Genomic DNA, 12,129 nt, shown 5'->3' on the forward strand with positions numbered 1-12,129 from the left:
TCTGCACAACTACTCAACTCTGCTGTCGTAGCACAAAAGCAGACAGACAAAATGGGCACAACATGTTCCAATACAACTTTATTTACAAAAATAGGTGGTAGGTTGGATTTGCCCCATGGGCTATAGTCCACCAATCCCTATTCTAGTAAAATGCTAGAATCATAGTAGTTCAGTGGGACTCAGTGTAAATGATACATACATAAACATAATTTAAAAGTGAAATTGCTGTAAGATTCCAATTACCCCAAATTGATTTCCTTATTAGAAACAAAAGCGCTCCCTGCCCAGACCTTGATTCAAACCTAAACCCTGAAACTCCCACTACTGAACATCAGAAGTCCTGGAGAAACACTGTCTTGAAAGCTGTTCGATTATAACAGAGAAGAGGTGGGTCCCTGAGGCTTCTCCCATCAGTGCATGAGCAGATTTGAGTGGCTGCCACCTGAGAAGGCCTAGGGGACCCTGCGTGAGGGTGTGGGACAGAGGGTAAGTCAGACTGCTAACAGGCAGAAACTAAAAACATGGTAACAAATGCGGAGCACAAACTCAGGCAGAAGGAAGCTCTGGATCAAGTGTATACTAAAAAGTCCTTGGCCCTCAAAATAACTAACATTTCCCAAGCACTTCACAGTTTACAAAGTGCTTTTCATGAGAATTATAATCATAGATAAGATACAAACTCAGGAATTAATGAAGACACGGTGTTCACAGGGAGTAGGTGGCACACCTGACTTAAAACCCTGACCCTGTGACCAGAAACTCGCACGTCTGTCCCCACGCTGTCTGCAGACAATGGACCAAGGACAGCGAGGTCAACGTGGCATACAGTGGGGCTGAGCTCACAGCCTTCCTCCCCAGCCTCTCCCGTCCCCCAATCCCTTCTTTCTGCTCCTCTTTCTCCTTAATCCTGTGTCCTTAGCTTCCCCGAAATGTCCACCCTCTGCAGTCCACATCTACCCCAAATGCAAACCTACAGAGAAAGTGGAGTATCTACTCACTCTAGCAGTAATTTCTCAAGGAAACATCTCTGGGGTTCGGAACACGGACTTTCTCTCACACATCTCCCTCCCCTTTTAAAAGGACCTCCTTCTCACTCTAATTGTTAACTCTCTTCATCTCTACTATTATTTAGGTCCACAAACTCCTCAAATTTATAAAAAGAAAAAAAGGTTAAGTATGTAGGCACACTAGAACTACCTTACATAAAGGGTAAAAAAGATAATTCCATACCCACACATAAATTTTAAAATCAAGTCAATGTCAAAAGCCCAAATTCCAAATGAAGAGGGCCTTAAAATGTAAATAAAATGAGGACAAACAGGATTGCTACATCACTGCATCTTTTCACCTCTGTTCCTCACAGCATTAAAGAGAAACTGGTTTCAAGGGAAGAGGAATCTGTTCAGAAAATAAATATTCAAGCAAAATCTCCAGGTTCTCCACTTTTAGGGCTTCAACTTTTAACTTTATTACATCAGTGTTACTACTGAGCGTTTGTTTGGGTTTTTTTCCCCCATACAATAAAGTACCTTAAAGAGAAAAAAAAGTCCTGTCATGAACATTTTCTACAATAAAATATTGGTTGAGTACAAGTATTAAAAGTATTAGAAAAAGAATCTAGTAATTACTATGAGGCTCATTAAAAATAAGTTATGCCAAAGTGGCTTCATTTCCTTTCTATGCAGGTAAATAACTGAACTGCAATAAATTCAATATATATGTTGATTTCAACAAGAAAACGTGTTTTATATATCCTTACACATAACTGAAGAAATGTGGACAGAATGGGATCATGCAGGCTTCACAGCAAGTTAAAAAGGTTCTCACTGTCAACCTCTCCTACACAGTTTTAAACAATGACTTGGCTAAAAATAGAGAAAGCATGCTTTTTAAATAAGAAGATAACACAAAAGTGTGTGAAAAAGCTATACACAAGATGTAAAAAACAAAATTCAGAGGGACAAAAATTCAAATATTAAATTAAATGAAAATAAATGTAAAGTCCTACGTCAAGCCACAAAACGAAGAGACTTAGCGTAAGGCTCTGTTTGAGCCAGTGACATAGTGTGGTCACCAAAACTGCATGAGCAGCCTCAGACTGGACTTGTACTGAGAGGCAGTGGTTCAGCTCTCTACCAGCAGGCTGGAAGGGGTCTGGGGACCCTACAGCATGAAGAAGAGCCGAAGGTACTTGAGACAGAGGCGGACTCTGGTAGCAGCAAAGCATCAGACAGACCTGCAGGTGAAGCCCAGGTGTGCACTTAGAAACTGCCATTGTGCACCAATGCCTAACCTCCCTAAGCCTCGGTTTCCTCATTCATAAATTGAAGATGATCATACTAGTACCTACTCCATAGGTTTATTTTGAGAATTAAGTGAAATAAGGTATGTAAAATTCCTTTAATAGTACCTGAAATAGTAAATAACATGTATTGACATGTTAGTTATTATTATTAGGTTTAGATTAGACAAGAGATAAGTAAAGAAAGAGAACAGACCGTATAGTTTCCAAGTGTCTGAAGATCTATCATAAAGTTCTGATATGAACTTTACAGGGGCTGGAGTCCACAGATACATGAGGAAGAGAAGAAGTCAATCCAGACAAGGAAAAATGGCGGGAGCACGAGGGAAAGGCAGAGAGATCCAGAGTATGACGAAGGGGAGGGAGGTGGGGGGCTGGGGGGAGACAGGGAAGGGACGAGTAGTTCAATCTGACTGAAGTAAAGGGTTCCTTCTACACACTTAAAAAGAGCAAATCTACTTACAAACAAACCAAGATAAAAAACACCAAGAAAGCCTGGTTGAAAAAGCCATAGATACCGGCACTGGCTCTAGATGAGACAGAAGGGCTTTTGCTCATTGTCTTCTTGTTATTGCCACTTGCGTTCAGTTTCTTGGAGTGACTCTGTTTGTGCTCCAAAGAAGATGTAGAGGAAGAGCTGCTGACGGATCCAAGCAGGGTAACTAAAATGGTACAGGAAAAGGATACATCAGAGGGTGGAAAATAAGAAGTGAACCAATGAGCTGCTTTTCCAGGTAAATCCTTCTGAAACTCTCCACTTAGCTTCCTCAGTTGTGGATTAACTAGTGTTGAATTAAATGCCTGATTTCATCAAAATATACTGTAGTTCATACACACAAGATTTTATAGCCCAAGCAGTTTTAAGGATCCAAAGGATCCACACTACATGATGATAATCTTATATAGGAGAGTGCTGTCATGTCACTAACTTGGACCAACTACCTATTCTAACCACCGTCTCTCACCTCTCACTTAAGATGAGTTAGTAGAATCACATCTTATTTATATAAAAAACATACTAATGTGTTTTTAAGGTAACAAAAGCTTAATATTAAAATGTTCTGAGTTAACCTGAAGGCAAGCAGGAATACTTTTGAATTTTCTATTTGTGCTCTATTCACCCAATGATTTGACAGCTAAAGGCAACTTTAAATGCTTTTATCAAGATATCTACACCATGGAATTTCCTTTTATTCTCTTAATCTAGTCCAGTAATTCTCTAATTTAAGTGTACATAAGAATCACAACACAGGATTTTATACAAAAAAAATATGTGTATATATATATAAATATATATATATACTTTATTATGAGCTGCTTAGGGGATTTTCAAGGATAAATTTTTACTGTAATGGTTCTTTCCTTACAAAGTTTAAACTTTAGCCTCATATAAGCTATATCACTGTATTATTTTAAAGTTCAATCAGTAAATTAACTTTTGAAAATAGAAGTTATAAATTATATTACCATCTTTCTCTGCTCCAGTTTTCAATTCTTCACCAGGAGGCAATGAAAGTGTTGATTCTGAAGCACTATCTTTTTTTGATGTCATTAATCCTAGAACACAAACAAAACACTTTCAGCAAGAAAGAATTTTGAAAAAAATAAAAGAGTCACTTGGTTAAAAAATCAGAATTAAAAAAAAAAAAAAGAAAGAATTTTGTTTAACGTTAAACATAAATGTGTATTTGCTTTTTTTTTAAACTTTATTTATTTATTTATTCATTTTGCATTGGGTCTTTGTTGCTGCGCGCGGGCTTTCTCTAGTTGTGGCGAGCGGGGGCTACCCTTCGATGCAGCGCGCGGGCTTCTCATGTTGAGGAGCATGGGTTCTAGGCGCACCAGCTTCAGTAGTTGTGGTTTACGTGAGCTCAGTAGTTGTGGCACATGGTCTTAGTTGCTCCACGGCATATGAAATCTTCCCGGACCAGGGCTCGAACCCGTGTCCCCTGCATTGGCAGGCAGATTCTTAACCACTGTGCCACCACGGAAGCCCTGTATTTGCTTTTTAAAGTACAGACACCCCTTATTATCTAAACCTTATCCTCTTCTGGGAACACGCTGGATAATAAATTCACAGACGGCAGGGGCCAATATTTCATTATTTAAAGGGGAAAGAAAAGAATGTATTCCTAAGCCCATCTGAAAACCCCACTCAATTTCCCCAAATATCACTAAAGTATCTTTTCCACCTATTTAAAAATCCGCTAAGGAATTCTAAATAATATAAAGCATTTAAAACATAGCTATCTAACTGTCTGATACTTAATGCACTCCTTACTGTGTTTGCACAATGCTAGCAGGTAAAGCAAACCTGATACAGCTATGACGGCTGCACACTTACTAAGACCTGCAAACAAGTCATGATTTCACTGGTGTGTGCAGGCAAATTCATTGTAGCGGACTGTCTATTTAGACAGTAAATTTGCGGTAAAAATTTTTGCAAATCATTATAGCAATTATTCATTTAAGTCAGAGTCAGATAGTAAGAAACCCTGTACTCTCTGCCACTGGTATTCTGAAAATGACTACCCGACTCTCACTACACCCAGCTCCCCGAAAACACTGATTTTAAAAGAGAGCTCATGAATAATACTCTACTTAATATTAAGACTTCTGTTTCAATGCTACAGAACCAAACTATTTAAATAAGAAACCTAACGGACTACACCCAGTTTCGAATTCCGTCAAGCATCCATTCCAATTCTGCTCACTTACAAAGCGTTCTGGGTGAAGAAATGAGCTTGGCACTCTGAGCATCGCAAACAGAACAAGCCATGGTCCCAGCCCTAAAGGAAGACCTTTTCAATTTGGTGTGGCAGAAAGACATGAATAACCACAATATGAGGACATGTTTGATATAAGCCCTAGCACAGAAGGAGACAATAATCATGGTTATAAAGATAAATTAATGCCTCATCAAGAAGATCACATTCCAATATGGGTCTTGAGAGATAGGTCGGATTTCTTCCAGTGAATACTGCAGGTATGATCAGAAAGAACTGAAGGTAGCCATTACGGATGGACAAAAAGAAAAAAAAAAATTTAAAGAAAGACAGAGTCAGAGAAGGATGAGTAGCTTGGCTGGAATAAAACGGATTTTGGGGGGACACGAGAGAAGTAACCTGGATAGATGGGCCACAGTAAAATCTTCGAGGGTAACGGTGCCGGCAAAGGAACCGGAGCTCTTCAGTAAGGAATGAGCCTCTGATGGGCTTTGGAAAGGAGGACGGGCATGAACAGTCACAGGTGAAGAACATTACCCGACAGCACAGTTTAGAGGGAAGCAGAGGAGGAGAGACTGGAAGCAGAGGCCAGGAGTGAGGGCCAGAACCACAACAGCAGAAACTGGGTGGGGGGGTGGGGAAGAGAGACTTTGTGAAGTCAACCCACAGAGTAAATTTCTTATTTTCAGTTATATTTTTCAGTCCTAAAATATCCGTTTGAGTCTTTCCTTTTATTTGAAATTTTTGAGGTAACGGGAAATTCATATGCAGTTGTAAAAAACAGTATCGGGAGATCTCTTGTACACTTTGCCCAGTTTCCCCCAAAGGTGACAGTTTACAAAACTATAGCATAAAATCACAACCAGGATACTGACATTGCTACAATCCACCCATCTTAGATTACCTCAGTTTTACTTGTACTCATGAGTATGTGCGTGTGTACATGAATTATTTGGTTCTTTTTTTTTATATCTTCATGTCTCTGCTGAAATTTTCCATTTGTCTCAAGAGGGTTCACCCTTAATTCTTAGAGGGTTATAATATATTCTTTAAAATCTTTATCTGATAAATGTCTGTATAACCTCAGGGTTGGTATCTTTTGATCGTCTTTTTCCTTGAGAGTTGGTGAGATTTTCCTGGTTTTTCATATTTTGAGCAATTTTGGACTGTATCCTGTACGGTATGAACATTATTTTATAGGACTTTGGGTCTTGTTTAAATTCTATGGAGAGTGCTGATTGTTTTGTTCTGTTTTAGCAGGCATTCGACAGTTAGCAGGTGGTTAGTTTCAGGCTGGCAGTTCCTACATCTTCTGTGACTGTGGCTCCAATGTCAGTTCAGTTGCCAAAGCCTATTTGGGATCTGTCTCGTGTGCTGTGCCACCCAGTAGTCAGTCTGAGACCTGGGCAGTGGTCTGTGCAGGAGACCGAAGCCCGTGGTCAGACGCATGCACACACAACCTGGCAGTAAGCCCACCATTCTGAGATCACTTTCTTGAGCTCCTTCCTCACCACGGTCTCCTTGACACTTTCCTGCTCCCAGAGGCACCCCTTCCTGATACTCTGGGTAGAATGCCTAGGCTTTAATTTCCCTGCTCTGTCATATAACCTTTTTTATTTTAATTTTTATTTTTGGCTGCGTTGGGTCTTTGTAGTTGCGCGCGGGCTTTCTCTAGTTGCAGCGAGCGGGGGCTACTCTTCGTTGCAGTGTGCAGGCTTCTCACTGTGGTGGCTTCTCTTGTTGCGGAGCACGGGCTCTAGGCACACGGGCTTCAGTAGTTGTGGCATGCGGGGTCAGTAGTTGTGGCTCGCGGGCTCTAGAGCGCAGGCTCAGTAGTTGTGGCTTAGTTGCTTAGTTGCTCCGTGGCATGTGGGATCTTCCCGACCAGGGCTCAAACCCGTGTCTCCTGCATCGGCAGGCGGATTCTTAACCACTGCGCCACCAGGGAAGCCCCTGTCATATAACCTTTTGAGATTGACTCTGCCTATTGGGCCAAGCAGTAAGAAAAAAGAAGAAAAACTAATGGGGATTCCATCCATGTTCTTGGGACCACAGTTTCTCTGGCCAGAAACAAGGGTTCCCCTCCCTTGGGGTTTTAGGTGCATGGCCATCCCCTGCTGCTATTACAACATGCAGGACTGCCTAGGGACTGCGGTGGGAAAGAACCAAAGATGTAAAAAAGAGCAATCAAAAAAGAAAACAGGGACTTCCTCCACTTTCTGTCTAGCAGGAGACCCCCTTCCTGCTCCTCAGACCAGAAATAGAGGGCTTCTCTTTGAGCTTTCTTTCCATATCTGCTGTGTACTTCTGGGTTTCAAGTTAAAAGGATACCATTTACAAGAGCATCAAAAAGTATAAAGTACCTAGGAATAGACCTAACAAAACAAGTACAAAATAGCTGTAGAGAAAATCATAAAATTTTATTGAGATATTTTTAAAGGACCCAATTAAATAAAGCAATATCCCAAGCTTACAATTAAAAGACTGAATATTGTAAAGATGTCAGTTCTCAAATTGATTTAAGGTTTAAGTGTAATACCACCTAAAACTTCAACGGATATTTTTATTTTTTATTTTTTGACACTGAAAATAACATTAACATAATTTGTTAATTTACCTGTCTAGAAGTTAACTTTCTATTAAGGAGCAAAAAAAACTTTAATTTTGTGACAAGCACTTTTTTTGAGATATAATTCCAGTTTGTACTTGCAAAATAATATTTTCTTGCCCTGGAGATATATTTATCACCTTATTTATTTATTTTTCCTTTTTATTTTTTTAATTGAAGTATAGTTGACATAAATATTATATTAGCTTCAGGTGTACAACACAGTGATTCAACATTTATATACATTATGAATTGATCACCACAATAAGTCTAGTTACCTCTGTCACTACAAAGTTATTACAACATTACTGACCATGTTCCCTATGCTGTACATTCCATCCCCGTGACTTATTTCTTAACTACAAGTTTGTGCCTCTTAATCCCCTTCACCTATTTTGCCCAGCCCCCCATCCCTCTCTCAACAGATTTTTTTTTAAAGAAACTTAACAACTTATTCTAAAATTGATACGGAAGTTTGATTTATAAGGGCCAAACAGGCAGGACACTGTTCAAGAAAAAGATAGGAGGCTTTCCTCTACTAGATATCAAGATTTATTTTTTTAAAAAACTGTAGTAATTATGAAGTGCAATACTAACACAGGGATATTCAAATACACCAGTGGAACAGAGCAGAAAGGCCAACCAAATTTGTAGACAAAATCCTTTAGTCGTGGTAGAGTGCCTTTCTGCTTCAGTTACTGATGAGTTAGCAAGTATTTATTAAGCACCTATTCTGTGCTATGTGCTACAGTGAATACGAAAGTACAAAACACTCTCACAGTCCATTTAAAGTTGAAGATTTTTCTAACAGAATAAAAGATCTGCCCAAACAAAGCAATCAGAGGACAAAACCCAAGATAACAAATAGCAACAGGCTGGTATGGATTAGAGTGTATATATACAAAGTTAGAGAATGAAGAGATCGAAGTGAGCTGGGTCACCAGGGAGGTTTTCATGGAGAAACAGGATGTGAGTAAGGAGGTAAAGAATGACTCAAACCTCAGGCAGAAGTCAAATATTGCCCAGAGAGATAGCTTGAGGCAAAGTATGAAGGGAAGAGTGAGAACCATGTACACAAAAGACAGTGAGACGTGACAAACCACAGCTCAACTGCGAAGCAGTAAGAGACTCCATCAGAGTAAGGTCTCTGACGGTCAGTTTCAAGAGTTGAGACATTTTCTGATAAAAAAAAGTCACTAAAATTCTTGAATAGGGGAGAAACATAAAGCTAGTTGTGTTGCATAAATACTTATCAGAGGTATAAAGTCTAGCTTTGAGGTTAGATTGGGGGTGATAAAAGTATGGAAATAGAAGGGAAAAAAAGGAAGGAACAAATCTGAAAAACGCTTGTCAGGGATTAAAATCATAAACCAAGTACTCTGCAGGTTTTATTAAATTCAGGTTTCACAGGCAGCTAACCAAAAAGTGTGAAGCAATCTAAATATAAGGCATTCCACAGATAAAATTAAAACATGAACAAGACATCAAACTTTCTGGTTTGACCTACCAGTATTTACTTTTGACGTTACATGAGCTACATCAATTTTCTGGGACCTGATGAGAGGTACAGCTTTTGTAGAAGGAGTGTGTGCTGTATTCTTCCTTCGATCTTTTGCTTTACTTATCTTTGAAAGGGGTGCAAAAATACCTAAGAGAGAATGCAGAATTTTAGTGTTAAGCAATTAAAAGCACTTCAAATAAAAGGACAAGTACAGCCATTCAGTAATATAAACTTTTAAGTTCTTTTTTAGTGTCTACTAGGTGCCCTGTAGTGAGAGACAGAGAAAATGTATAAATCTTTAAGTTCTTTTTTAGTGTCTACTAGGTGCCCTGTAGTGAGAGACAGAGAAAAAGTACGTCTCAGTACTTGCCCTCAGAGAGTTTACAATCTAGTTGTCAAGACTAACAACATACACAATAATTCAAGAAGCACATAACATAACGAGGCACTAAGTGAAACTCAGGGAAAAGAGAATTATAATTATTTCTAAGTACTGGCAAATAACAGTGCATTATATAGTACAAAAAATATTCTTCATGTCACTTTATCTATAGCTCCTTAGAATATTTTTTCCCATATTATAGCTTTTTATGTTCATGTTTTATCTCTCTTCCAGACTTTAGAAGACAAAATCCAATACTCATCTCTGCATTCCCCCAATGTACCTAACTATAGTGCCTTACACATAGTAGGGATATAAAAAATCTTTTTGAGTATAAAACATAATTTCCCCAAAGGCTTAGCCCTCAGCTTCTGACAACTGACAACAGAAACAATACAGTGTGTGTTGTGTGGGAAGGTATGTGGGGACAGGGGGAGGGCGCTGCCTGTTTGCTGCAGCTAGGAGTATAAAATTCCATTAAAAAAGAAATTTATCCAGGCATAAAATTACAGTATATATAAGTATGCCCAGACATTAGAAATAGTGAATATGGACTATAAATACCAAGATTATTTGGCTAAGACATTTAAGAAAAAAAATAAAGCCATAATATGTACGTTATACACTACCATTCAGTGTTTACACCTAATCTAACAAAGACACATTATGACTAAAATGTAATACATTAAAACAACTTGTTTTAAAATAGGCTTGATGAAATGCTCAAGATTACAAAAAGTGAGTGCTTTGTTTATAGCTAACAAGTGCAAACTATACTACTTTTCTGCTAATCTTGAAATTCTTTCCTCCATCAGATTCTACAATCCTTCCTCCTGATTTTTCAGATTTTCTTTCTATTTTTTTCTCTAAATTATTTTCCTTGCCAAATACACACACACGCACACACACACACGCACTCAAGCTTGATGATGATTACATCTAGTGTTGCCAAGGGTTTGAAGAAATAAATTATTTTATACTGTGGGATGTAAATTTGTAAAATCTTACTTGAAGACAAAAATTCTGACCTAATTTACTTTATGGCATTAATTATAAGGAAATACTTATATTTAAGAAGTGTGAACCAGGTTACAAACTTACGTTTGTATATTATAAGGAGAAGATAGACTTCAAGAGCCAAAACAATTTCTAGTTTACCACTATGACCCAATCATACTTTTGGAAATTAATTTATGAGAAAATAATCCAAATAGGAGAAAAAGACTGCATACCTGAATATATCATCACTGCAATACTATAAGTAGGAGAAAACAATTATTTGGCAATAGAATAAATGAATCAACTATGTTTATGAACTATTACATCACTGTTAAAAAGTAAAACAATAAAGATTATGTAGAAATATAGAAATATATGAAAAGTAAATCAAGAAAACAAAAATTGAGTTGTATGTTTGATTACATTATGATTATATCTGTGAAAAGCTGTATGTGTGGATATAGGAAGGACTGTAAAAAACAGAAAACCAAAACATATTTATGAGTGCAGACTATGAATTATTTTTCAAATTTGTGTCATTAATGTCACAATAATATCGTTCAATGAATGAACTATATAGCTCTCATTCTCCTTGTTTTTTTTTTTAATTAACTAAATTATTTGGAAAAACCAAAACTAAATTTAAAGCAATGACTGGATATAATCAAAGCCCAAAGTGTGCACTGTGTATGGGTTAACCTTCCTGTTCAGAATCTCATGCTACTCAAAGTACTGATGGGACTCTCCTCCGATCTTGACATACAATGATAAGGCTTAACTAAAAATAAACACATAAGGAAGAATTATTTTTAAACAGAAGATTAATGAATTTCTAGATAAACATGATCCATTTTGTTTAACCACAATTCCTCCCAAAACTCCACTAAAATTTTAGTAAGAAATAAAAATGGTATAAACTCTAAAGAAAAAAGAAAATGATAAAAAAGAGAAAAAATGCTAAAGCTTCCAAAGAAGCTTCCAAAAACAGGGAAAAGGACAAAAACAGAAGAAAGAATGACTCTGAAACTTCTAAATAGCAGCAGTGGAAGCTCAAGATGATAGCTGGCAAACTATGGCCTGAGAGCCACATCCTCCCGCCGCCTATTTTTGTACCGTTCTGTTGGAACACAGCCACACCCATTTGTTTACTTATTGTCTACAACTGCTTATTCACTACAACAGGAGAGCTGAATAGTTGCAACAAGAGACTGTATGGCCCATAAAACCAAAATATTTACTACCTGGCCCTTTACAGAAGAAGTTTGCCAAGTTGCATTAGACAACAGAGTATCACCTTCAAAATACTGAAAAAATATGAATTTCAACCTAATATTCCTTATCCCACTAAACTATCATATGAAGTGTAAGGGGAGAAATAAACATATTTCTGGAATGGAAAGTCTCAGAAAATTTACTTCCCATGAGTCCTCTGTCAAAAAGCTGCTGAAGGATGTGCTCCAGCAAAACAAATAAGTAAACCAAGAAAAAAAAATGACTTAGTACGAACACCATATCTTTCTCTTCATAGTATGAAGTCAATAGATGTCCAAAATTGGAAAGATTCATATAAATATATTATTTAAAATATGAATATGAACATCAGAAGATACA

General features: G+C 37.7%; 1 protein-coding gene across 8 annotated transcripts in view; it reads right to left on the reverse strand.

The window, feature by feature from the left end:
- CLIP4 (CAP-Gly domain containing linker protein family member 4) overlaps positions 1–12,129 on the reverse strand; it is an 87,062-nt gene that overhangs the window by 49,328 nt on the left and 25,605 nt on the right. For all 8 annotated transcript variants that reach the window (XR_005022360.1, XR_005022361.1, XM_036872830.1 and 5 more), the window contains 3 exons: positions 9,144–9,284; positions 3,770–3,859; positions 2,821–2,964 (listed from right to left, as the gene is read on the reverse strand). Coding sequence is in view for 6 of the 8 variants with exons in the window: in XM_036872830.1 (XP_036728725.1) it covers positions 2,821–2,964; positions 3,770–3,859; positions 9,144–9,284 (375 nt within the window). In the remaining 2 variants the exon portion in view is untranslated. The remainder of the gene's footprint in view (positions 1–2,820; positions 2,965–3,769; positions 3,860–9,143; positions 9,285–12,129) is intronic.

The sequence above is a fragment of the Balaenoptera musculus genome, chromosome 13, assembly GCF_009873245.2.
Source record: "Balaenoptera musculus isolate JJ_BM4_2016_0621 chromosome 13, mBalMus1.pri.v3, whole genome shotgun sequence".
Taxonomy (NCBI): domain Eukaryota; kingdom Metazoa; phylum Chordata; class Mammalia; order Artiodactyla; family Balaenopteridae; genus Balaenoptera; species Balaenoptera musculus.